The sequence below is a fragment of the Furipterus horrens genome, unplaced genomic scaffold (genome assembly GCF_987537825.1).
Source record: "Furipterus horrens unplaced genomic scaffold, mFurHor1.1.pri manual_scaffold_6, whole genome shotgun sequence".
Classification (NCBI taxonomy): Eukaryota; Metazoa; Chordata; class Mammalia; order Chiroptera; family Furipteridae; genus Furipterus; species Furipterus horrens.
Window position 1 is genome coordinate 21,972,575 of NW_028327176.1, and position 22,538 is coordinate 21,995,112.

Genomic DNA, 22,538 nt, shown 5'->3' on the forward strand with positions numbered 1-22,538 from the left:
TGAGGTAGGATGGGGGAGGGCGCAGCCCGGGCGGCGGAGGCTCCAGCCATAAACAAGCGCCCGGAGGAGCCGCGCAAGAGTCGAGCGGGGCGCGCGGCGCTAGCACAGCGGACCTTCTCTGCTCCACCGCGCCCACTCGGCGGCTCGGGAGGCGGGGACCCGCCCGGAGGCTGCGCTGCTGCCGCCGAGGAGGAGAGGGAGGAGGCGCCGCGAGCCCGGGCTGGAGCGGAGCGCAGCCGCCGCCGCCGCCGCCAGAAGTTTGGGTTGAACCGGAGCTGCCGGGAGGAAACTTTTTCTTTTTTCCCCCTCCCTCCCGGGAGGAGGAGGAGGAGGAGGAGGAGGGGAAGCTACTACTGGCGCCAACGCTAGTGCGCTTGGGGTCGGCGCGGCCGGCACGGGGGGCGGGGGCCTCGCCCCGCTAGGGGAGGCGCGCCCCGGGGGCCCCGAGGAGGGCGGCGAGGACCGCGGGCTGCGGGTGCTGCGGCGGCGGCGGCGCGTGTGCCCCACTCAGGGGAGGGCGCCCGCCCCGCTCCCGGCCCGGCTGCGAGAAGGAGGCGGCGGCGCAGGAGGATGTACTTGGTGACGGGGGGCAGGGGGCTGGCCGGCTGCGGGCACCTCCTGGTCTGGCGGCTGCTGCTGCTGCTGCTGCTGGCTCGCTCGGCCACCCGGGCGCTGGTCTGCTTGCCCTGCGACGAGTCCAAGTGCGAAGAGCCCAGGAACTGCCCCGGGAGCATCGTGCAGGGTGTCTGCGGCTGCTGCTACATGTGCGCCCGTCAGAGGAACGAGAGCTGCGGCGGCGCCTACGGGCTGCACGGAGCCTGCGACCGGGGGCTGCGCTGTGTCATCCGTCCCCCGCTCAATGGCGACTCCATCACCGAGTACGAAGTGGGCGTTTGCGAAGGTACGGCCTCCCGCCGCGGACCCCCCTCCCGCCTGGCCCGCGCCGTCCCCTAGCGCTGAACAAAGTTTGGCTGAGACTTTCCCGAGGAGAGAGGGCTCTGCAGGAGAAGGGGCGGCCCCCGCCCCCGCGCGGGAGCCCCCCGCGTCCCTCCTTTCCCGCTCACAGCCCCCCCCCCCCACGCTTGGCCCCGCCGCGGGCGAGGCTGGTTTTCGTGGGTGGAGGCAGGCGAGTGGGGGTTGCCCCCGGCCGCGTACAGACTCGCACACGTGTGGCCATTGGGGCTGGGTGGGGTGGCCCGGCCCTCCGCCCCGAGGTGGGGGCGCCGCGGGCCGGGGGCACTGCGGGGCTGTCGCGAGCCCCTGGAGGAATCCGACCCCTGCCGCCCGCCCCACACTAGCGCAGCGTGGAACCGGGTGCCGCACTCCGGCCGCGAAATCTTCTGTTGGCGGAGGAGCTGTGTCTCCAGCTTACTCCCTGTGACTCTTTTATTATTTTTTCCTTGCGTTCTTCCTTTCACCCCCTTCCTCCTCCGCTTATAAATCAATTTCAGCTCCCGCGAATGTCAGCCCAGGGGAAGTTACAGACGGTGGTTACTGATTTATTTGCCTATTGAAAACGGTCAAAGGCTTTCTCTCCTGAATGAAGGGGGGCGGGGAGGGGGCTTGCACCTGGGAGCGAAAAGTTGTTTCTATTAGTGGCTGCTTTCTCAGATCAGGTATCCGCGTGTTTCCAATCGCGGTGCCGCTTCCTTCTTTTGGTTTGACAGCGAGGATTGTTCTGCTGGGTTCTCCACTAAGCATTGTGCACCGCGGTGTCTAGACTGATGGAAGGAGAAAGAGATTAGATTAGTGGAGGCCCCCTCTCTGGGAGAAGCACTGTGGAAGGGTGTTGGCCTTAAACCCTGCCCGTCTGCCTCGGCCCCGGGGTGCCTGGTCTGGTTTGTGGTCGAGACAAGAGGCAGTCAGTTCTTTTTATTTGGCTAATGCGCAGGACTCCGTGAGCACCAGTTAAAAGTGGGATCGCTGCTGGGGCTGACGCTGGGATGACGATGCTGTTCCGGGGCATCCTAGGGTCTGAGCAGGGGAGCAGCAGCAACCTTACCTCTGGAGGAGCGGCAAGGAAAACGGACAGGCGCCCTCTGCCCCCGCCCCTCCCTTACTACTCACAGCCAGCACCTAGTAAAAGAAGGGTTTATTCTGGAGCATCATTAAGTATGTATGAGTTCATTGTGCTGGGATACTGGAAAGAGGGTAGTAATCTTAGGGATTTGATTCAAAGGCTTCAGTTTTGCATTTTTCTTTAAGCACACACATATGCATCTTTACACACATACATGCATATTTATGTATACCTGCAGATTTGGACAGGAAAATCTGGGGAGGCCTTCCTGGCAGGCAGTAATGAGTAGAGGGACCCCTTCTCAGAAGGGATGCATCCCTGGGACCCTGGGCTAGAAGAGTTCATGTGTCTGAAAAACAAATGCCTCCCACCTGGTGTTAAGTTCCATTTTATAATGTTTTTATGTATCACATCTAATGGCCAGGAGATTAACTTCTGATACAAATTTATGCGTTTGGCTTCACTAAATCTGTAGGACTTGGGCTGAAAGATGCATCTTTGAACTCTGCCACTTGGAATGTACAAGTTACTTCAGCCAGCCTCCCATAAATCTAAAAAGAACACACAGCTCGAAACAGGGTTAAATGTAGTGGAAACGACGGAGCTCTGGGAAGGGTTTTGAGAGGGTCTAAAGAATCTAACCCCTGTTTTGTTTCTTCATGATGTATTTCTGGTGAAGGAAATGCGGAGCCCAGGGAACAACAGTCACAGTAATCAAGTGTTTTGGCAACAGGAGACCCGTGTCACCGTATATAGTTATTTTGGCAGCTTGTTGGGGAGCCTTTCATTCCTCTGAAATGATGCGATCCCTCATAGCTTCCTTTCTTCTGGTAACAGCCCCATCCATGCGCTTGGTATTAGCCTTGAAAATGCTTGGAAATATTTGTTGCCATGATTATATCTGAATCCATGTTCTCTAGTAACACTTTTCATTTAGCAGGCCTGTCTTCAGCTACCCAAAATGTATGCCCAGGGCATTTATTTTATTTTTATTTTTATTTTGTAATTCTAAAAGCATCAGTCAAGTTGCATTCTGAACCAATGAAACCAAAGTTAGAAGGACAGTGTTACCTGGCATGATATAATGGTTGGATTTAGACAGATATTTTCAAAAGTGTGCCTAAAATTTCCAGTATTTTCACTTTACTACAAGGTAGATTAAAAACATAGCTTGAGTGAGTGATCTTTTTTTTTTCTTTTTAAGAATTAGAGGAGTCTTTACATGTCAGATTTAGAAGGTGCTGATTTTCTCCTGTTTTTCTGTTACTTTGCAAGAAATTTCTCAATGGCCAGTGTTTCCCTCAGTTTCCATTTTTATTCAGTCATGTACTGAAGTATGATTATCACAACTCACATGAATAGGAATTGATATATTTTGTTCACGTTGAAGTCTCTTTTGCTGCAATTTTTGCACTAAAATGACCCCTACTGGTTGTATCTGTTAATGAAAACTCTTTTGAAAAACTTTAATTGGCTCCACTGAGAAAACATTGTGCATGGTATGGAAATATTATCATGACTAACCTACCTGCTTTCGATGACATAATTTAAATATAAATTACTTTGCTCTATTTGCCAAACTTGCAGAAATTTTTATTTGTTACTTCCCATGCGGTGTTTTTATTTTTTGGGGGTAGGGGTGGGGAGTGTATCATGTTTTCAAATGTAGTTCACAGAGTGGGTTAGATAAATTAGGGCAGAAATGGACCCCTTCAACTTGTGGTTCCCTCACTGCCTTAGGTTTTTAAGGCCCATTGTAGGCTCTCAATAAATGTGCATTGGGTAAAATAGCTGAACAGTCCTCGCCACAGAAAGAATACTTCAGAAAACAATATTTTCTGAAAGGTTCAATAATGTGAAGAGTTGGGGGCCTGTGAATCACGTGACATGTACACTTGAACTCCTTTTGGGCACTACTTGTTATTAAGTACATCCTGACTGAATTCTTTATTTTTAAAAAAGTTTTTGACTAATGCATTTCAAAAATTGCATTTTAAAATTTTAATTGCAGTCTAAAAAGTGCGTACTGGCCCTTGGGGGGGACACAAGCTCCTGTCCCGTTTTAGGTCATTTGGTGAATCTTCCTGTGCCATTGGCAACATCCTACATGGCCTGCTTCTTGGCTTGGCTGCCTGCCTCCAGGTAAATCGCCTAAAAGCCTGAGAAACAAGTTTGGATTCTGATCTCTGGGGAGAGAAGCCGGATGGGAGACCTCTTTGGAAAATCAAAGACAGTGTTGAAAAATGACTGGAGTGGGATTTACAAGGAAGAATGTTTTGATTGGACAGCGAGGGTTATATTTTGAGATAAGGGGATGAGGAACATTTTTCTTCCCCCCAATGTGGAATAGTACTTAGGGTTCAGTAAGGGGTGGGGCAAGGTGGAGGGGAGTATGATCAGTCTTCTCTAAGTAATAAAGTGCAGATGATGGCTTGAGTTTGACAGTTTGTGAGGACAGAATGGGAAGCTCGGGGACACTGTTGAGTGGCATTGCTCTGAGAACTTTATTGTATTATATCCAGCTGATCCCTATTCCCAATAAACACCACCTTGCTTTCTAGTTCCTCCCTGGCTTCGTCTTTACGGAACTTTCATGGTTTCACCGCTACCATCTAAAAACTGCCTCTTGCAAAACACAGTCCTCCTTTTAGTTCTCTGGGTATTTTACACTTTCCTTCTGCCCATTTTTCATAGAGCAGTGAGTAGAAGAATCACAGATATGTTCTGGGCACTTGCACAGAACAGAATGTGGTTTCTGATGCTGTTACCATTGGAAGTGTGTATTCTAAGTACTGCAAGGCAGTTAGGGAATATGTTTCATTTTTTACCTCAATATCTTGAGGTAGAGTGAGCTTTTTCATGCCAGAGAGAGAAGCAAGCAGAGGGCCTATAAAGAATACATTAGTAGGGTATGAGAAAAAAAACCAATGCACACGAACAAGGAAATAATTAGTTCCTCCTAAAAGTAAATATTGACAGAACTCAAGGAGAGACTATTCACTGCACATATACAAATGACAGGACTTCCTGACCTTCACGTTGACTATCAAGTTTATAGAATCCTCACTGGTATTGAGGAGTCCAGTCACATAAAACACTTGGCAAAGGAATTGCATAGGACCAGAGACATTTGCAGCCATTAACACATACTTAACAGTGATCGGGACAATCTACAAGCAATATGTTGGCAGTGCAGTTGTGAACAGGTAGGTTAACTTACGAAGAAAATTGTTCAGAACAATGTTTAACAATGAGCATTATATCCACCTGTGGGAGGTACTTCATGATTTGGTGCAGGTTTCTGTGTTTTGTGGGCTTGATGAACATGTAATGATCTGGATGAACAAGGAAATAGCTTGGGGATACAGGAGACAGGCATTATGAAGGTGGGGAAAATAGATAAAACAGATGACCCTAAAAAGATAATGGAGTGGGAGGACTAAAGAATGACAAATGGGAGAAGGGAAAAATATTGAATTGATCTTAGGGCAACTATGTCATCCTTTGAAGAATAATCCAAAATACATTCCAGACATTAACTGAAATTCCTGAAAAATATGGGTGTGTTGAATGTCTTTCAGGCTATGGACCCTAACATGAGAGATGGCATCACCACCTTAGCGTGTAAATCCCATCAGTTAGAAGGTGGTAAAGTGAGTGGAAGGTAAATATATTGGGTGAAGCAGGTTCCTGGAGCCCTGTGTTCCATACGGCCCATGCAGTATCAGGATTTTGGAGACGCCCTAGTAAAGCTCAATTATTTGAGGAAGAAACAGCGGACCAGCCAAGCATGCATGAATAAAACTCTAAAAGCCTTCCTTCTCAGAGACTGAATTCTTCAAAGCTGAATTTTCAAAGATCTGACTTGTCTTTGCATAGAAATCATTCATTCATTCATTGATCCGCTCTGTAGGCCTTCTGCCAGGCTGGGGAGCAGGGGAGCAGCGTTGTGGGGCAGAGGTGAGTTCCACACTCTTTACACTCTTTAAATCAAGATAAAGAATAAGGCAGTTAAGACCTTAAGAAGTCCACATGATAATATCAGTTCAAGCCAAGTAGAAGTGATTTTGTGAGCCTGTATACAATTAGTTGGTGAGTGAAATATGTGGTTAAAATTTGTTCTGGGAATCACAGGATCTGAGATGATCTTTTCAGGCTCTGGTGGCAAAGCCGAGAAGGAGAATTCAAATTCGCATTGAATGTAAGAGTATGAGTATGAGTATGAGCTATTTTGTGTGGGGGAGGGGACCCTGCCCATTCTCCTTAGAGCCTGTGCAATACATAACAGAGCATTTCCCAACATCTGAGAATGAGGCTGCATTCTTAGCGCTTTACTAGCTGTGGTTCAAAGTGGCAAGCTGCCTTTTGAGAGTGATTTTCTCTTTGTTCTGGCTTGTTCCACTAGGCAGAGGAGCGTGGGCAGTGAACTGGGAGGTGTTCCTTTATCAGCATCTCCTGACTTCACCCACTGCTTCTGGTCCTGGCCAATTAGCCTGGTGGAATCATGGAAAACCTCTGTGCTTAGGCAAGACCTCCTCTGGCTTATGGACAGCGGAGGGGTTGAATATACCTTAAAGAAAGCCCTCAAGGCGAACACTAGTAAGTGCTCATTTTGGACCTGCATTTAAAAATCAATCAATAAATCAATAAAGATCCCTTTTTCATCTGTTACAAAATGAACAGATTTCCCTTCTTTACCTCTCTTCCTGACCCCTGATTACTTGCCAGCATGAAATACTGGGGTCAGATCTGCACTTTGCTTTCTGTGTGTCTCAGTTTTCTCATCTGTGTAGTGGGTTGATAATGGGATTGCTCTAAGGCTAGTGAATGAGTCCCTGTGAGGCACTTAGAAGAATGACTGGAGTAAACAATAACAGCAGAGCCACTAATCAGTATCAGTAAAACAACTGATATGGGCTCATTTTCTTGTTCTGCTTCATCCTCATCTACCTGAGTAACTGATCATCAGTAGTTATGGAAGGAAGCTAATTATTACTGAGTTGAAGTGCCTCCTCTCAACACCATAAGCGCATTGCATTAAAAAGCTTACTTAAAGGCCTCTGAAGTTATCGGTTCCTTTTCCTCCTGATACCCATTTGTTACACGTTGTCAAAATAGTTTCTACTAAGTTTGTATATTTTGGGTAAAAGAAGGAGGGATCTGAAACTTTCTTCATTAACTTGTAGAAATTCTAAATGTATAACCATTTATCTGTGGTCTAGTATTTTATTTGGGGACAAGGGGGCACCTACACTTGCTATAATCAGTAATGTACGTTTCCCTTCACATTATGTTCTGGAGAATTTTGCTCCTAGCTCTTGGAGGGATTTGGCCTGGCTTGAGCTAAGGAAACACCTTGTCTTGCCTGGGGCCCCATTCCCACCTCTTGCCACAGTCGGTATAAACTAGACAAAACCAGACGTCAGACATCTAACCAGTCCACTCTGGTTTCTTTCTAGCCCTACCATCCTTCCTGTTTCCCTGCCATCCTTCCACTGACGAGTATTCATTGAGCAGCTATCGTGGGTCTGGTTTTCGGCGCAATATGGTGGTGATACCACTTCTCTAAGCCTGAGTTTCCCTATCTGTTAATAGTTATAGGTATCACCTATGTTTGCAGTAAGGCTGAAATGAGAAAAAAACTATGCTTCTGAAATTTTAACGTACATACAAATCACCTGGGAATCTTATTAAATGAGCGGGTTCTGATTCAGTAGGTCAGAGTCAGGTCTGAGAGTCTGCATTTTTAATAAACTCCCAGGTGATATCAGTGCTGCTCATCCAGGGATCACACTGTTAAGTGGCAAAAAGCTGACTGGTACATATAATGCGTGTGGCACAGAGTGGGGCAGATAGTAAGACCTGCTATTATGATAATTATTTCTCAACCAAAATAAACAAGATAGAGGCCACGGTCTGCTTGTAGTTAGCTGAGATAATTAATTATAGTCCAAGATAGTTACAGCTAAGCCCTGAGATAAGAAGTGCTGGGCCTCTCAGGAGAGCTAAGAGGGGCCCTAACTCTGACTGGACCCCAAGGAAGAATTAAGTGGAGGGTGTAGCACTGAGTAAGCTCCAGGGTATCCTTTCCTCCCTCCTTCTGAGTGTGCAGTTGTAGGAAATAGAAAATAGGCCTTTGGGGGGCTAGATACACCTGTGTCCAAATCTCAGCCCCTGTTATTCTTTAACTGTGAGCATCCCGCTTAGTTGTTGGGGCTCCAGTTTCCTCATCTGTTAAAATGCAATTTTAATGGCTTTCTAGCAAGTAAATATTATAGTGAGGATTGGAGAGGATTAATACATATATGTGTTACATATATTATGTATATATGTGTATAATGGCTAGTATTCTTGCTACCAAGTAGATTTTGAAACGATTCATATTCTAATTTCCATTCTGTTTTCTATCCTTTGTCCGTTTATTCTGTGTTAGCTTTCTCTTTATGGAAGGTTTTTTTTTTTTTTTATACTTATGGACCTGGAGAACATTATGCTAAGTGAAATAAGCCAGTCAGAGAAAGACAAATACCATGTGATTTCACTCAATATGTGGAATCTGATGAACAGACTGAACTAACAAGGAAAATGGAGATGGAGATGCAGGATAACAGCTAGTGGGGGAAGGTTAGGGGGTGGAAGGACCGAGCAAAAAAGAAAAAGGACTCATGGACATGGACAGCGGTGTGGTGATTGCCGGTGGGGGGAGTGAGGTGTAAGGGGACTAAATGGTAGTGGAAAAAACACATAAGGAGTAAATCTAAATAAATAAATAAGAAAAAACTGTACATTGTGGACACACACATACCTCCTCCACAGAGGACTCAGCTGGAGGACTTTTGGCCTCAGATGTTGTCAGAGAAAACGGGTCTGTGAAGTACTTAGAACAAGGGGCCATGAGTCCAGGTTCCTGCACCAGGAAAGCCTTCCTCGGTCTGACCCAGGATGCCTGCAGTTTCCAGCCCTTCCGATGTTTCAGCACCATGTGGATGTTTGCTTGGTTTTTGTGGCTTGACTCCTTTACTTCCAGAGAGCTGTGGCCAATTAATATTTTTTAAAAGATGACATATCTTAATGTGGATGGTATACGGTTTTATGAAAGTGAAAGAGATTTCCTTTCATTAAAAGTTTGCTGTGGGTTTCCAGACATCACTGGAGTTACTGGAGACCCCAGGAGTGTCGCCGAGGCCAGGTTGGGACGGCTGGAGTTACAGAAGGGAACAGCGACAGGCCCGGCTGGCTCAAAGATGAGGGCAGGCTGGGGAGGGAGCAGGAGATGGTGGCCCCCGCCCAGCGTCCGCGTGTGGCTTTTCTTGATCCCATGTGTTCCGTCCATCTTTCATGTGGACTAATACTGCAGCTTTGATGTGGATTTGCATTGTGGTTTCTCTGGGAAGTCTTTGTACAAAGATGGAAGGATAGAAAAGAACACCTAGAATTAAAGTATCTGATGTTTTTGTCTTTTTAGTTCCTAATGTAGTTTTTGGTCACACATTAGGAAGAGAAAACTGTAACTGCCTTCGTGCCTGGAAGTGAGTATTGCTTTTATCCAGTAAATAGGGTCAGAGAATTCACATGGCAAATGCTTCGTAGTGGCTACTGTGGAACAAGGAGAAGAACTTGATGAAGATATAATCTTGAGAGTCAATAGTTGACAACTTTTTAAATTTTCTTCTTGACAACCAAACCTTTTTATACCACAGTAGAAATTGATTCGTATATCTACTAATTAATTAGTATTTAGTAATGTGAAACCTACAAGCAAGATGAGATAAACTTCCAAATTTCAAGGTTTCATTTAAGTATATGTTTATCAAAATAACACCCTAATTTGAAATATGCTGGGAACATTTATCTTATGAACGTTTAAAAAAGAAAATTAAGTGTTAATTATATTTTAAGGTGTTGTCTTTTTACATGTCAAGTTCTTGGGAACATAATTTGAAGCATCTACTCTGGAAATTTTAGCTAAGTCTTTAGCAACCAAATACTCTGGCTACAGCAGGTTAAAAAAAAAAAAGATATACTGTAGGCTGTAACTAGAGACTGTGCCTGTCTTGTTTAGCGTTTCAAAACAAAAACCATAAACAAACATCTCAGATTCAAAACAGAAAGGAATTTCTGGCAGGGCAGAGTGAAACCTGAGCCTGCAAAAGTCCTGGTCTAGCAGAGGTAACTTATTTAGCTTCTTATCCAAAGACACGAGCAAAGCGGTTCACAGCTGTGATAAAACAAAAGGCATCTCAATATGGGCGACTTGGGATACCTCTTTTTTTTAAGACTCCAAAAGACCTGCCAAAATGAGGCAAAGCTACTGTGAGGAAGTTGACCTGAACTGGATGTGTAGTGTTAAGAGGACGGAGAGGACCACTTCCGCCCTGGACTGCGTGAGGAGTCATTCATATGGGCGTGTGGGCCCCATCCCCTCTGAGTGTGTGAGGAACAGTCCATCAGCCTGTCCAAGGCAGATCTTGAAAACCTTCCTGTTGTTTCATACTTTCCATAGCTTGGAGCGTTGCTTTTTTTAAAGCAAGGAATGACATTTACATTCTGAGTGAGGAAAAGGGATAGATTCATAGACAGTTTTATCTCTGAAAGCCAAAGTAGAAGGATTATTAAACAGTTCAAGACCAGGTACGCTGTTTCTTTTTCAGAACCATTGAGTTGTCATATTGCAGACAAATCTGAGGAGCATGTATTACCACTATCTATGACAAAGTGAAGGGTCAAATAAAGTCTGTATTTTAATCGAAAGAATAAATGGATTTGTGTATGTCCTAGGTTGTTGCAGGAAGGATTTAAGGCTCCTCAGAAAGGTGAATATCACAGAATTCTTGTACATGAGAATGGATTGATAAAGGAGAAAAAATAGCCATGGCTTCTAGCTCCCCCCACCCCACTTCCCTTAGTAACTGAAATAAAACCTCCTCAGCTTCCTTTGACTTAACTTTGCCTTAATTTGTCAAAAGGGCATTAAATAGTGATCTACAGGAAGGCAGGGGAACTGAACCAGATATCTTATGGCCCTTCTGGTCATGAGATCTATGTTTTTATTACAAAGGAGTGCTGGGCAGGAGTCAAATATTACCTTGTGTTTGCAGAGCTAGGGAAGGAGAAGGTGGTAGTGTCTACAGGATTCTTTGCCAAATGCTGTGGACAGAAGGGCTTGGAGGAACAGATCAAGAGTTCTCCCATAGTTACCTTGAGTGGAAGGGGTGGGGACAGCAAAACATCATTATCTGTCAGGAAGTTAGTGACGTCTCTTAAGGGCTGGCAATCTTTAAGCTTTATTAACTGGCCTAATCTGAATTCAAGGTAGACTTTATGCCTCCCCTTTATGTCGGCGCTGGCCTGCTGCTTTTGCGCGCTCTCCATTTTCTCATTGACTTCATTAATTATTACGCCTGTGAGGTGGGTGGGTGACAGATAAGGAGAGGCAGAAGCTTGAGCGAAGACAGGCCAAAACTTGCCGAAATTCACATGCTCCTCTCTGCCTCTGACACTAGGAGAATTGAGTAATTGCTGTTCCTCCTCATACTGCAGGCAGCAGCCAAATTCTCAGCATTCTTTTACCTTTGCTGCTGTTTTCACTTGCCAGGGAGTCTCCTGCAGGAGCAGACTGAATTTAAAGAAACATAACAGGAATAGTGCGTGACAGCAGCGGCCCTGGCCGAACGGGCCTCTGGGGACCTCGCTTCTGGAGAGTGGAATGATGAGCCTCTGCAGAGGGACCTGCTGCCAACCTGGCCAGCTCCCTCACCCTCCCTGTCACACCCTCTCGGCATCACCGAGCCACCAAAGCTCTTTTGACTCACTGCCTGGGAGAACTTCACTATGTTTCAAGTACAGGCCAGCAGGGAAGCTTAGGAAGTGGTCTCTTGGGGTCTAGAAAGTTCCCCCTCCCTGTGCATGTTGCCCAGTGGCAGGGCACTGAGTGAAGCGAGGTGGTGTGGACCCGTGGCTCTGCAAGTTGATGTCATACGTGTTATTCTAAAGAATGTGATGCTCGGCACAGCCTGCAGTATACACCAGCAGTCAGATTGCTTTGCTTTGTGGATATTACGTTTTTGCCAAGAGCAGCCTTCCCAAATGAGGTGCTAGTTAATTCCATTTGGGCATTTATTCGCTAACAAGTCTGCTGAATGCTAAATACTCCATTTGGAAGTGTGCGACATGAGAAAACTCAGCAGCTAATTATTATGTAGATCTCTTCCATGATTCTCACTTGCAGTTCAAGGACCTAAGCTGCCAGTCCCTGGCAATGTGAATTTCTTCATTTCCTGTAATATTTTGCTTTTTTGCTCTCAAGATTTTTTTTAATTTATTTTTTATTGTTTTTGCTCCATTCTGGAAAACTGCTGTAAGTTTACTAACTGGGTAGACATTTTATGTTGTTTAATAGAAAACACTTCTGGTTGGGGAGCTGTGGCTACTCTCTTTTCCTCTTTTCTTTTTTAAAGATAATATCAAAAGTTAAATCCTGTTCCGGATCTTATCCCCTCTCTTCCAGGGTAGATTTCTGGATAGCTAATAGGAGTGGTGATTGAAATAACCATTGAAGGGGTGGGTGTTCATTTACTAACCGGAGCTTTTGCCTAAATAGGTTTGCTTTACTCTCTTTTGGTATATCAATAGGTCTTTATTTGGTTCTCTTCCTGCTTGGTTGGTGTGTTTTAGCTTAGGAACTTTTAAACTGTGGGGGCAGTAGTGAGAGTCTGACTGCCTGGGGCCAAACACTTCTCTCTTGCAAGCAGCCAGAGGGTACAGTGTGTGTTGGCTGCCTTCAAAGTCAGTGCTACAAGGTCCATTGGGTATCTCCGATGCCCAGATCTTGGACTGTGGTTTGGCCTTCCCTCCGTGGTGACTCCCTGCCACGACCCAGTGTGGGCTGGGTCATAGGTGACCTGAGAGTGTTGGAAAGGCTTGCTTTCCAGCGGTCTTATCAGGTGCCTCTTCATTTCTCACAGCACAGTTGCGCTCAGCTCTCCAGCTATTGGTAACCCAAATATTAAGAGTTGGGATCAAGCCTCCAATCCTCTGAGGACCCCTTGCAATAATGGTGTCTGCACTAACAGAGCAGAAGGGTTCTGTAGAAATATTTGGAGGGGAAGTGTTTGCTGGTATATAAAATTCATTTCACTCTGTGGAATATGATACTCTGGATCAGAAAGTGCCAAGACTTCATAAAACAATGATCTCTATGAGGTGTGGTAGACTTGGTGGCCTACAAAGATGTGCCCGGGATGGTAAAATATATCTGCAGCATCAGCAGCTGAGCCCCTGGTACAATTATAGGTATGACTTTGAGAGATAGGAAGCTGTGATAATACCTTCTGTCAAGATATAGTTAACTTGTGCTTTTGGATCTAGAGTGCATGCGTACCTACTTGCACATGTCCGATTGCTCCTGAGGGGTCAACACAAAGAATACTTTGCATAGTATTATGGATGTGGTGAAAAAACAAGTATACTATTTACTCAAACTGAGAGTGACTTTTTAGTAAATAAAGATTGTGCATTATCTTATTACATTCGAAAAAAATATAATTAAAGTGCTTTGGCTTTTAAACTGCCTAGTTAATGGGGAGAGCTATATGTAAGCAAGTGAAGTTCAGTAAAATTACTAACATTTCATTTTTGGTGATTGGGACAAAGTTTTATTATCCTGAAGCCAATATGGGATGATTTTTATAGTAGGTAAACACTAAACATAGTTCTTGGCCTTTTATAAGAATTGTAGATGTGATAGAAAAAAGGAAAAGCAGAAATTTAGGGTGAAAAATGGAATACCTTTGAAGGAAATCAGCAAAACAAAAGAAGCCAGAGGTGTGTGTTTTTTTGTTGGAAGGTGATTAAATTATTTTCAAAGACTGTGTTGGGAAAGGTGAGCTGTCAGCAACCAGGTTTATTGACTATTCAGGAAATTGTATTCAGTGCTCTGGAAAGAAAAAGGAAGAAGAATCTCTGCCAGTAGAGCTCTGGAAAACTTGAGGGAGATAAAGTGTTTACATGCTTTATTAACATTAAACATGTCCAAAAGAAACATATAATTACAGCTACATTTGGCACTGAAAATAGTTCATGTATTATATTTTTTAAACTGTGTGTGAATATGTAAGCATATACCCTTGAGTCGGAAGTGCTTGGGCAATACTATTTCTTGAGAGAATGGAAAAGTAGAAGGTATTAGGAGCTATACACAGAGAGAAAATACAGAGGATGACTTCCAGTAAGGAGGAACAGTGAACTTTTTCTTTATAAAGGATATATTTCATATGCATAATGGTTCTAACTTTACTTAAAAAAAATTCTTAGTACAATAAGCATGTAACTCCCCATAAGAGCTCAGTAATTTCCATGTTGTTACAAAACAACCCACAGGTAAGGGGGAATTAGAGTCCTAAATTCAGTATCTGACTATTCTCCTGAGGTTTAGGTTTTCCAACCTTATTTCAAATTTGTCTTAAACAGAGATCTTTTGAGGACTCAGAAAATTAGGAGGCACATTTGACACATACTGTCTAATATCTGTTGCATCCAAAGGTGTGGGGGCAGAGCCAGCAATTGGAAAATAAGTGTGGTGTTGGCTTTCAAATGCCCGGAGTTATCTTCACATCCTTCTCAATGTGTTCTCATCCTTCAACCCTTCCCATTTTACGCTGGCTCCTTTGTGAAGCCTTCCTGCCCTGCCCAGGAAAAAATAATGCCACCTCCTCCCCCCAACCTCCAGTGCCTACAAATAGCACTTTCTCCTTCCTTGTTATAGCACTTTTCACACTGTGTTAGAGTTCGCATTTCTGAATCCCTGCCTCATTGTAATCCATTCCAGTGCCAGGATTGTGTGTTATTCTAGCGCTTGGCACTCAGGAAGAACTCAATGAGCATTTGTTGACTAAATCTAGACTCAAGGTCATCCAAGATATTATACAAAAACTTTTCCATCTGAACTGTTTGGTTTGCTTTGTGGAAACTGAAACAAAGGATAGTACCTGTTGAGAGGATCCCAGTGAGAAGTCATATTAATGCAGAAGGAAGTTCAAAACTGGTTAACCAGGCCCATGTCTCTTCCTCTCCCCCATCCCAAATTCTTCTTAGAATGTATCTTTCCAATTTTACTATGATGGGTTAGTTTCAGCTGTATTTATTTTGGCAGCTATTTAAAGGCATTTTATTTTTATTTGTGAGGGCTTCTTGCCGGTTTGTCATAAAGGTGTCATCTTTCATTCACCAGCCCTTCATGAGCTTGTAAGAATTTGCCTCGTGGGTGGCTGCTTACAACCTCCTGCCACCAGGGATCTAGTGCACTGACCCTTTGAGATACAGTGGTGGTCAGCTGCTTGTAAGCAACTGATAAACAATTATGAATTCATAGATGCACTACTGATGGCCATTGAATAATTGATTATAATAAAACAGACTTTTATTTTCAGAAAATCCAGGATTGGGTCTTAACCATGTATGTTGACTGATCAGGAGGGAGTGTAATTTAATGACCGTGTATTGAATTTTTAGTGCCATGCCAGTGCGTGACGCAGCCTGTTGACTAGTCCAGGTGATCTCCAAATGTCCTCTGGAATTTCTTTGGGGCAGGAAACCCTAAGCCCACAACAGAGGGTAGAAGCCTGTGACTGGGAATAATAAAAGTGCCTCACAGTGGTTTCAACAGGAAGTCCATAGGAATGCAATATAAGGAATTTAAAAAAGCAAAATCCCTTTTGGATTTACTCCAAACCTTATGACTTCAGGGACTGAGGAATTCTTGATGACTCATGGATGGAGTTCCAACTTGTTATTTAGCAGTGTGGAGTTGTTTTTCCTTCAGCACCAGTCCTGAACTCTTTGTTTGTTTGCTTACTCTCTGAAGGTCTTAAGGTGGTTTACAAATTAAGACAGTAAGACATTAGACACTTAAGGATACAGCAGCAAATTACAACCTTTGGGCGACACGTTTGGCCATGAGCTTCTCAACTGCTAAAGAAGAGATGTTTGGTCCCGACCCGTGTGGCTTAGTTGGGTGGGTGTCATCCCGCAAAGGGAAAGATTGCTGGTTTGATTCCCGGTCAGGGGTCGATGTTTCTTCCCTCTTCTCTTCTCTCTAAAAGTAAATAAAATCTTAAAAAAAGAAGAAGGGAGGTTTGGCCATGATAAAATATACAGGGTCATATGCATGTATACACCATTATCCTGGTATAAGCTCAGCCCCCTAACCCTTTTATCACTGGTGAATGTGCCCAGAGAGCCCTATTTTCTTAGGGCAAGTTTAGTTTTGGTGTCTCTGCTAAAAGCACCTTCATCTTTTCCACATTTATGATGCTTATCTCACGCTTGATAATTGTTCATAATGTTGTTTTCATGGTTGGTGTCTTTGTAGTAACCTACTTTAGAACCTTTTATTAATTGCCACTGTTGTTAATAAAAGTGTTGGGAAAGGGGAGGAGGGCAAAGAGTTCTCTTTTTTAATAATGCCATGAAAAATGAAAATTCTAAAGGTAATTTTTTGAGGGTCTACTATTGATTTTCTTATAATTCTAAAACGTTTATGTGCTTTCATTAGTATTGAAAATTCAAAAGCCGACCCCAGACCTGGGAGCAAGAGTATTTAACTTGATGGTGGTCAAAGATGTGTCTCTCTTAGAACCTATAATTCCTTAGTTAATTTAAGGTTGTAGTTGAAGGACCCAGAGCTCTTCTTGCTGCTGGATTTATAGCACAGTTACCCTCCGTCTTAATAAAATAAATGAATGGAGGCAGAGGACTGGGAAACAGACTTGAAGGAGGGAGTGGCCCTCAGGTTGAAAGCCAATGTAAACAGTGCTTGTAACTGAAAAGGAGGCTTCCTGGCAGGCGAGAACCAGGGGAGTGGGTGCAAAGTCCAACCACCAATAACCATTTTCAGCTGTAGAGATTGCTGAGTATCCCAGAGTCCCCCAAAGAACCTCTCAGAGCTATCTGGGGTAAATTGGTGTCTGAAACTGGCCTTTGACTATCCTGTCATGCCTACATCTGGACCCAGAGACAGTGCTTGGGGAGAAAAGGTCACATTTGTGCTAGAGAAAGCAAGCAGATGGGGCTCTCTGAGGGGTGGAAATGAAGTCGCCCGTGACCTAGGGAAAGCCTTGCAGGGGAGCCCGTGGACTTGCAGAATGCAGTGTGAAGGCGTCCCCCAGTCTGTGTGTGATTTAGAGTTAATGCAAACACAGACATTTTCTTTCTGTCTTTCATTACAGTGGAAAATTGTATCATTACAGTGGACAGCTGTGCACACTTTACAAATCACGTGATGTGTGCAGATGTACACATCCATATATGCAACATGCGCACATGTAAAAAAATCCTCTCAGCATCCACGTTCTTGTCCTGATAGTCTCCTTATGTCCATTCTTCCATGATGACAGGTAGCATTTTCTTCTAACTCAAGCTCTTAGGTTCTGTGAATGCCAATAACAACAACAAAATTCTGTCTCTGGCCATCATTAACTTATTCATAGAAATAAATGCATGTGGATTGTCTCCTAAGCATCTTGCATGAAGCTGTGGGCATCTCATCCCTGTGTCTTCTCTTCTGTGGTAAATAAGGTCCTGCATCAGGTTTATAGTTACGGATATCCTGCCCATGCCTTGGTGGACCATCAGGAAGGACTACGCAGAAATTCCTTAGAACTTCCCATACTCAGAGATTCTTGGAGCTCAGTTGCATCTGGGAAAGGGCCCTGCTTTGTGGGAGACCCACCCAGGTCCCTTGAATGGTCCCTCCAGAAGGTGTGACCTAAATTCCCTCTCTGTAGTTTTATTTCTTGAATATCTCATTTCTCATAACTAGCTATATATATTATGGGAAATTTTTAAGGTCCTCTACCTTCTTCTTAAGAAAACTATTATAAAGACAACATAACTTTACTAGACAATTTGGGAAACAGAGAAGAGAAACAGTGACCCAAATGCTCTTGTTCCCGTCACAACTAGTTTTGGGTTTTTGTATTATGTATACTCTTATCTACTCTTCCTCTACACATACTTTATCATACAGCTTGTATCCTGCTTTTTTGCACTTAAAATCATATCAAATGCATCTTTTTATGTTACTCTCTAGTCTTCATTACTGTAATGTAAGCTGATGAATGGAGGTGTACTGACTGCATATTTCAACTTTATTTCCTTTCCCCCTTTCCATTCAGAACTATATAAATGACAAGAAGGGGAGGGGGTTCATTCCAGGTGAATTTAAGAGAAAATTCTGTGTAACTTAATTTGTTTTCGTGAATGTCTAGGCTCTGCAAGCCGAGGACCACGGTTGTCTCCCTCCCTTTCCTAAGGACCTGACCCCTCTCTACTTGTGTGTCAGGTCCTTTGTGTCCAGGGCGGGGCCATGAGGACTGTGGCCCTTCATTGTTTTGTCTGATGTCCTTCCAACCACCAAGACTGTTTTGACTCTTAAGGACACTGAAGCTTTTTTTAACCTTTTCCTCTGTTAAATAACGATTTGTAGGCTTTGTGCACATAGCCAGCCTTCTGGGTAGGCACGTTTTAATTCTCTTGCTTTTTTTATAGTTCATTATTGGAGTGCAAATGTTTATTTAGTATGAGAAATGGATATAATTAACTGTACCCTAAATAGGGACTAGCTATTAACTTCAAGATTGATTCTCAACCTTTGTGCTTTGCATGCATGTGACATATGCTCTTATTACCAAGGATTTTATCTGAGGATTTAAAATAGTTTTCCACTTCTACCATTTTATAAATGAAAACCAGAGGCCTAGAAGTTATCCAGCAGTACATACATAAAATTTGGAAAAACTTGGATCATTTTCGGGGTTAAGTTTTTTGAAATTCTATGAGGAAAAAAGACATTTTTTCCTTGTATTTTTACTGGCTGATATATTAATAAGTAGTTTTTACAACTCAGATACTGGCTTCATATTCAAAAAGTTTATATAACATCTGCTGTAATACTTTAGATTTGTTTCTGTAATCTTTAAAAATGATTCTCACTCAAGACCAATTATGCAAACACTGAGCAAAATGAAATCACCAGGCTTCAGATATATTTTATATAAATTTTCAGTGCTTTTTGGTTTATCAAAAGGGAGACAAAATTTTTATTTCTTATTTAATATTAAATTATTATTCCTGAATTATAACCCTTTGAAAGCTTATAAATCATGAATGACACCTATCAATTAAAATACTCAATCCAGGAAACACTGGACTTTTACCTGGCTTTGCTGCCTGTTTGTTGGAGATAGTGCCTGTTTAGAGTCCTTTAAGTCACAGCATAGAGCCAAGCAATTGTGTGTGCAGAGCTGGAATTTAATACCTTTTGGACTAACGTATTGATTAAAATAAGCATACTTTGAACTGAAACATTTGAAGATGAAATCATATCAAATGTAATAGTTTAACCATGGATGTTTTGTGGGATTTTAGTTACATCATGGGAGAATAACATAACTAAAGTCACCAATGTGTAAATTTTTTTGAAAAATGAAAGCACAAAGTTTAATAGATATTTATATTTAATAATACCAAGCAAATCATTGACACCATGAAATTGTGTCTCTAGGATGAATAAAAAGATGTGGGAAAGCCGACCACTCTTTGGGGAGAGGTCTGCAGAGCAGGAGGGAGCCTGGGACTCTACTAAGCTTTGGCCCAACATTTGGTTTATTGCTCTTGTTGTAACCATTTATAAAACTTTGTTTCAAGGTGGTAATCAATACATTGTCTCCAACACTGAACAGTTAATCATTAATCAGTTGATCTTTATTATCAATCAAAATGCCTTGTGTCTTCTCATCAAAAGCTTCTTAACAATGTGCATCTCAATTTTCGGTCAATGGATACTGCAGCTGACTTGCTTGTCCCTTGTCATGGGGTGGAGAGTAAAGCCTCTGGGTTGGGCAGAGTGTTCCAGCTGTAGGTGAGGGCTGATCGAGTGTCACTGGGCTTCATTTCCTTGCTTACAGAGCCTGGAGCTTGGCCAACTTGGATGAGAGGGGAGGAGGAAAGGTTCGGGTTTGAGAGCCCTGGGCTTATTTCTGGCTGTTGAGATGTGAGACTGTGGGAGAACGCATAAATATAGTTTGAGGGAGGTCGCACACTCAGAGGCTCTCGCCAGGGGTAAAATGCTGGACAGGGTTGTTTATGGATGGATTTGTTTATAGCAGCTTCACGCTTTTACCTCTGGGAGATGGTGCTTCCAAGGGATGCTGCTCAGTGTCTGGATCTCATTTGGTGGGTGTCTCCAAGGTCTCCCCAGTGCAGTGACCATGGCCACTTTGGCCCCTTTCTTTCTGAATTTATAGTCAAATAACTTTATGCCCCACCAGGAGAGTTGATTTAAAAAAAAAAAAAAAAAAAGAACAGTAAATGTCTGGGGAAAGACAGTTATGTAAATACTAGAAGCACATAGCTTTTAGGGCTGGAGTTGTAAGGTATAAGGGTTTGTGGCTCTGTCTGTGCATCATCACCATCTTCAAGGACACCCAGAGAGCAAAGGCAGCAGTTCCTGAGCCCTCAGTCCTGAGTCTTATCTCCCAGTGGGTTGGTCCCTGATATCCCCTGGACATGGTCTGAACCCCTTTCCCTGCATCCACCTGTGTGGGGTCAGAGGACCCACATCCAGCTGCTGCCCTGGTCAACCCCAACCCTGCACACAGGTGCCGTCTGCTGTTAGCAACTTACGGACCCTTCCCAGAGAGCCCGACCCCAGACAGCTCTGCTCTTCAAGGGGCACCTGCTTGCCTCCACCCCTAGTGCTGGTTGCTCCCAGTGCTGGTCCTCTCCTCAGCCCCTTGCTTGCTCCCCAGACCTCCAGTCACCCTAGTCTTGGGGCTTCTTACCCACCTGTGTAGCTAGCACACGTTGGGGCTTTTTACCCCGCCGGTATGGCTAGCACACGTTGCTTCCATTTATCAGGGAGCATTAGGGATGCAGTCTCAAGAAAAGGTTCCTGGAGGATATGACTTCTCGGGAGGAATGTAGATGATGATAAGTTCCTTAAGGAGAAATGACATTTTATTTAGGAAAGGCAATATCGTGCACTCGTGAGAGTTCTGGCTCTGAAGTCTGTTGATAATCCCGCCTAGCGACTTGCCTGGTGTGTTTTCTTGGCCAAGCTCCTTGACTTCTGTGCACAGTTCCCGTCTGTAAAATGGGAATAACAATAGTATCAGCCTCATTAGGGTTGTTCTAACGAATAAGTTGACTTATTCTTGTAAAGCACTTGAATAGTGCCTTGTACATCGTAAGCACATGGTAAATGTTAGTTTTCATTGTATCTTTGTGCCTCAGCATTGAACACTATGGTTTATGCATAATAGGCCCTCATTAAATGTTTTGTGGAACAAGAGTGATATTCAAAAGGTGGAACATGATTGCCTCAGCACTTGTCATGTTTGGTTGCAGTAAGCATTGTAGGCATGAGGATATTTATCCCTTGGTTAAGGGGCAGGGAATTAGGCTCTTCCATATTTAATATCAATAACAGTGTGCCTCTGATTTGTTCATCAGACCTAAATATACCCAGTGTGTCAGAAGTATGATTGCTCTTTACTGGCACTTAAGGTAATTTTGAAAGGGCAAAACAGCTTCATCGGGTGATTTATTTCTAGTAAGCATTGTCATTGGAACATTTCAAACTCCAATGTAGTTGATGGCTGTGTGAACCAAGCTCTGCCCTTTCTTGACGGGTTCACTCTACTTTCTAACTTATGTTTGCTTTTTAAGGTGGGAGATGAGTAGAGAGATACTCTTTAATTGAATATATTCTTGCCCACTCAGTGCCTGGCATGGGGTCATGCAAGTTATAGTTGCTCAGTAAATAATGCTTTAAGTTAACAAGTAAAACACGGGACTTTTTTTTCACATTGTATTACACTGAAGGCTGGAAGGTGCTTATGAGGAAGTTTTGTTCATAAGTTTCCCCCTAGGCAGATGCTGCCTAATATGACTGTTTCTCTCTTGCTGTGGGGCATTGAATTTGAAGGCAGTTCTCAGAGTTACTGCTCATCTACCATGAAAGGAACAGATGGTCCCCAAATTGCCCAGAGGATGTGGTGGGGAAAGGGTCCCGCCCACTCATCTTTGTTGAGGTGTCTGGACTGTACTCAGGAGGACGATCCCAGCTCTAAAAGAAGGAGGTGAGCCATTGTTCTTGTTAAGTTACACAAGTTTAAAAATTTTATGCTGATAATGTTTCATGTGGCAAGGACTGAAGAATAGGGACTATCCTCCGAAGGACAAAACTTTTTGACCCCCATCCTGGAGATTACAGTTTGGAAAAGATGGTTTTACAAAAGTGACGAGAACGTGAACCTCAGGTCCTTTTTAAGTGCTGCTTTTCATTCTAAAAAATATTTACCGATTCAAAAATTGAGTTACATGACAGAATCGCAACAGTAGTAACAATTGTTTTTCTGTGGAGAAATTAGAAGAGCTTGAAACAGACACACGTGCATTCTCATTCCAACACAACTTAACCCGGCTTTTTAAATGTGATTTCTGTTGCCTGTTGTCATTT

At 43.6% G+C, this 22,538-nt stretch overlaps 1 protein-coding gene across 1 annotated transcript in view; it reads left to right on the plus strand.

The window, feature by feature from the left end:
* Window positions 1-393: 393 nt before the first annotated feature.
* Window positions 394-22,538, plus strand: part of CRIM1 (cysteine rich transmembrane BMP regulator 1) — a 175,036-nt gene continuing 152,891 nt past the window's right edge. Inside the window, exon 1 of the mRNA XM_090281145.1 lies at window positions 394-901. Coding sequence (XP_090137271.1) covers window positions 571-901 — 331 coding nt within the window. The 5' untranslated portion in view covers window positions 394-570. The remainder of the gene's footprint in view (window positions 902-22,538) is intronic.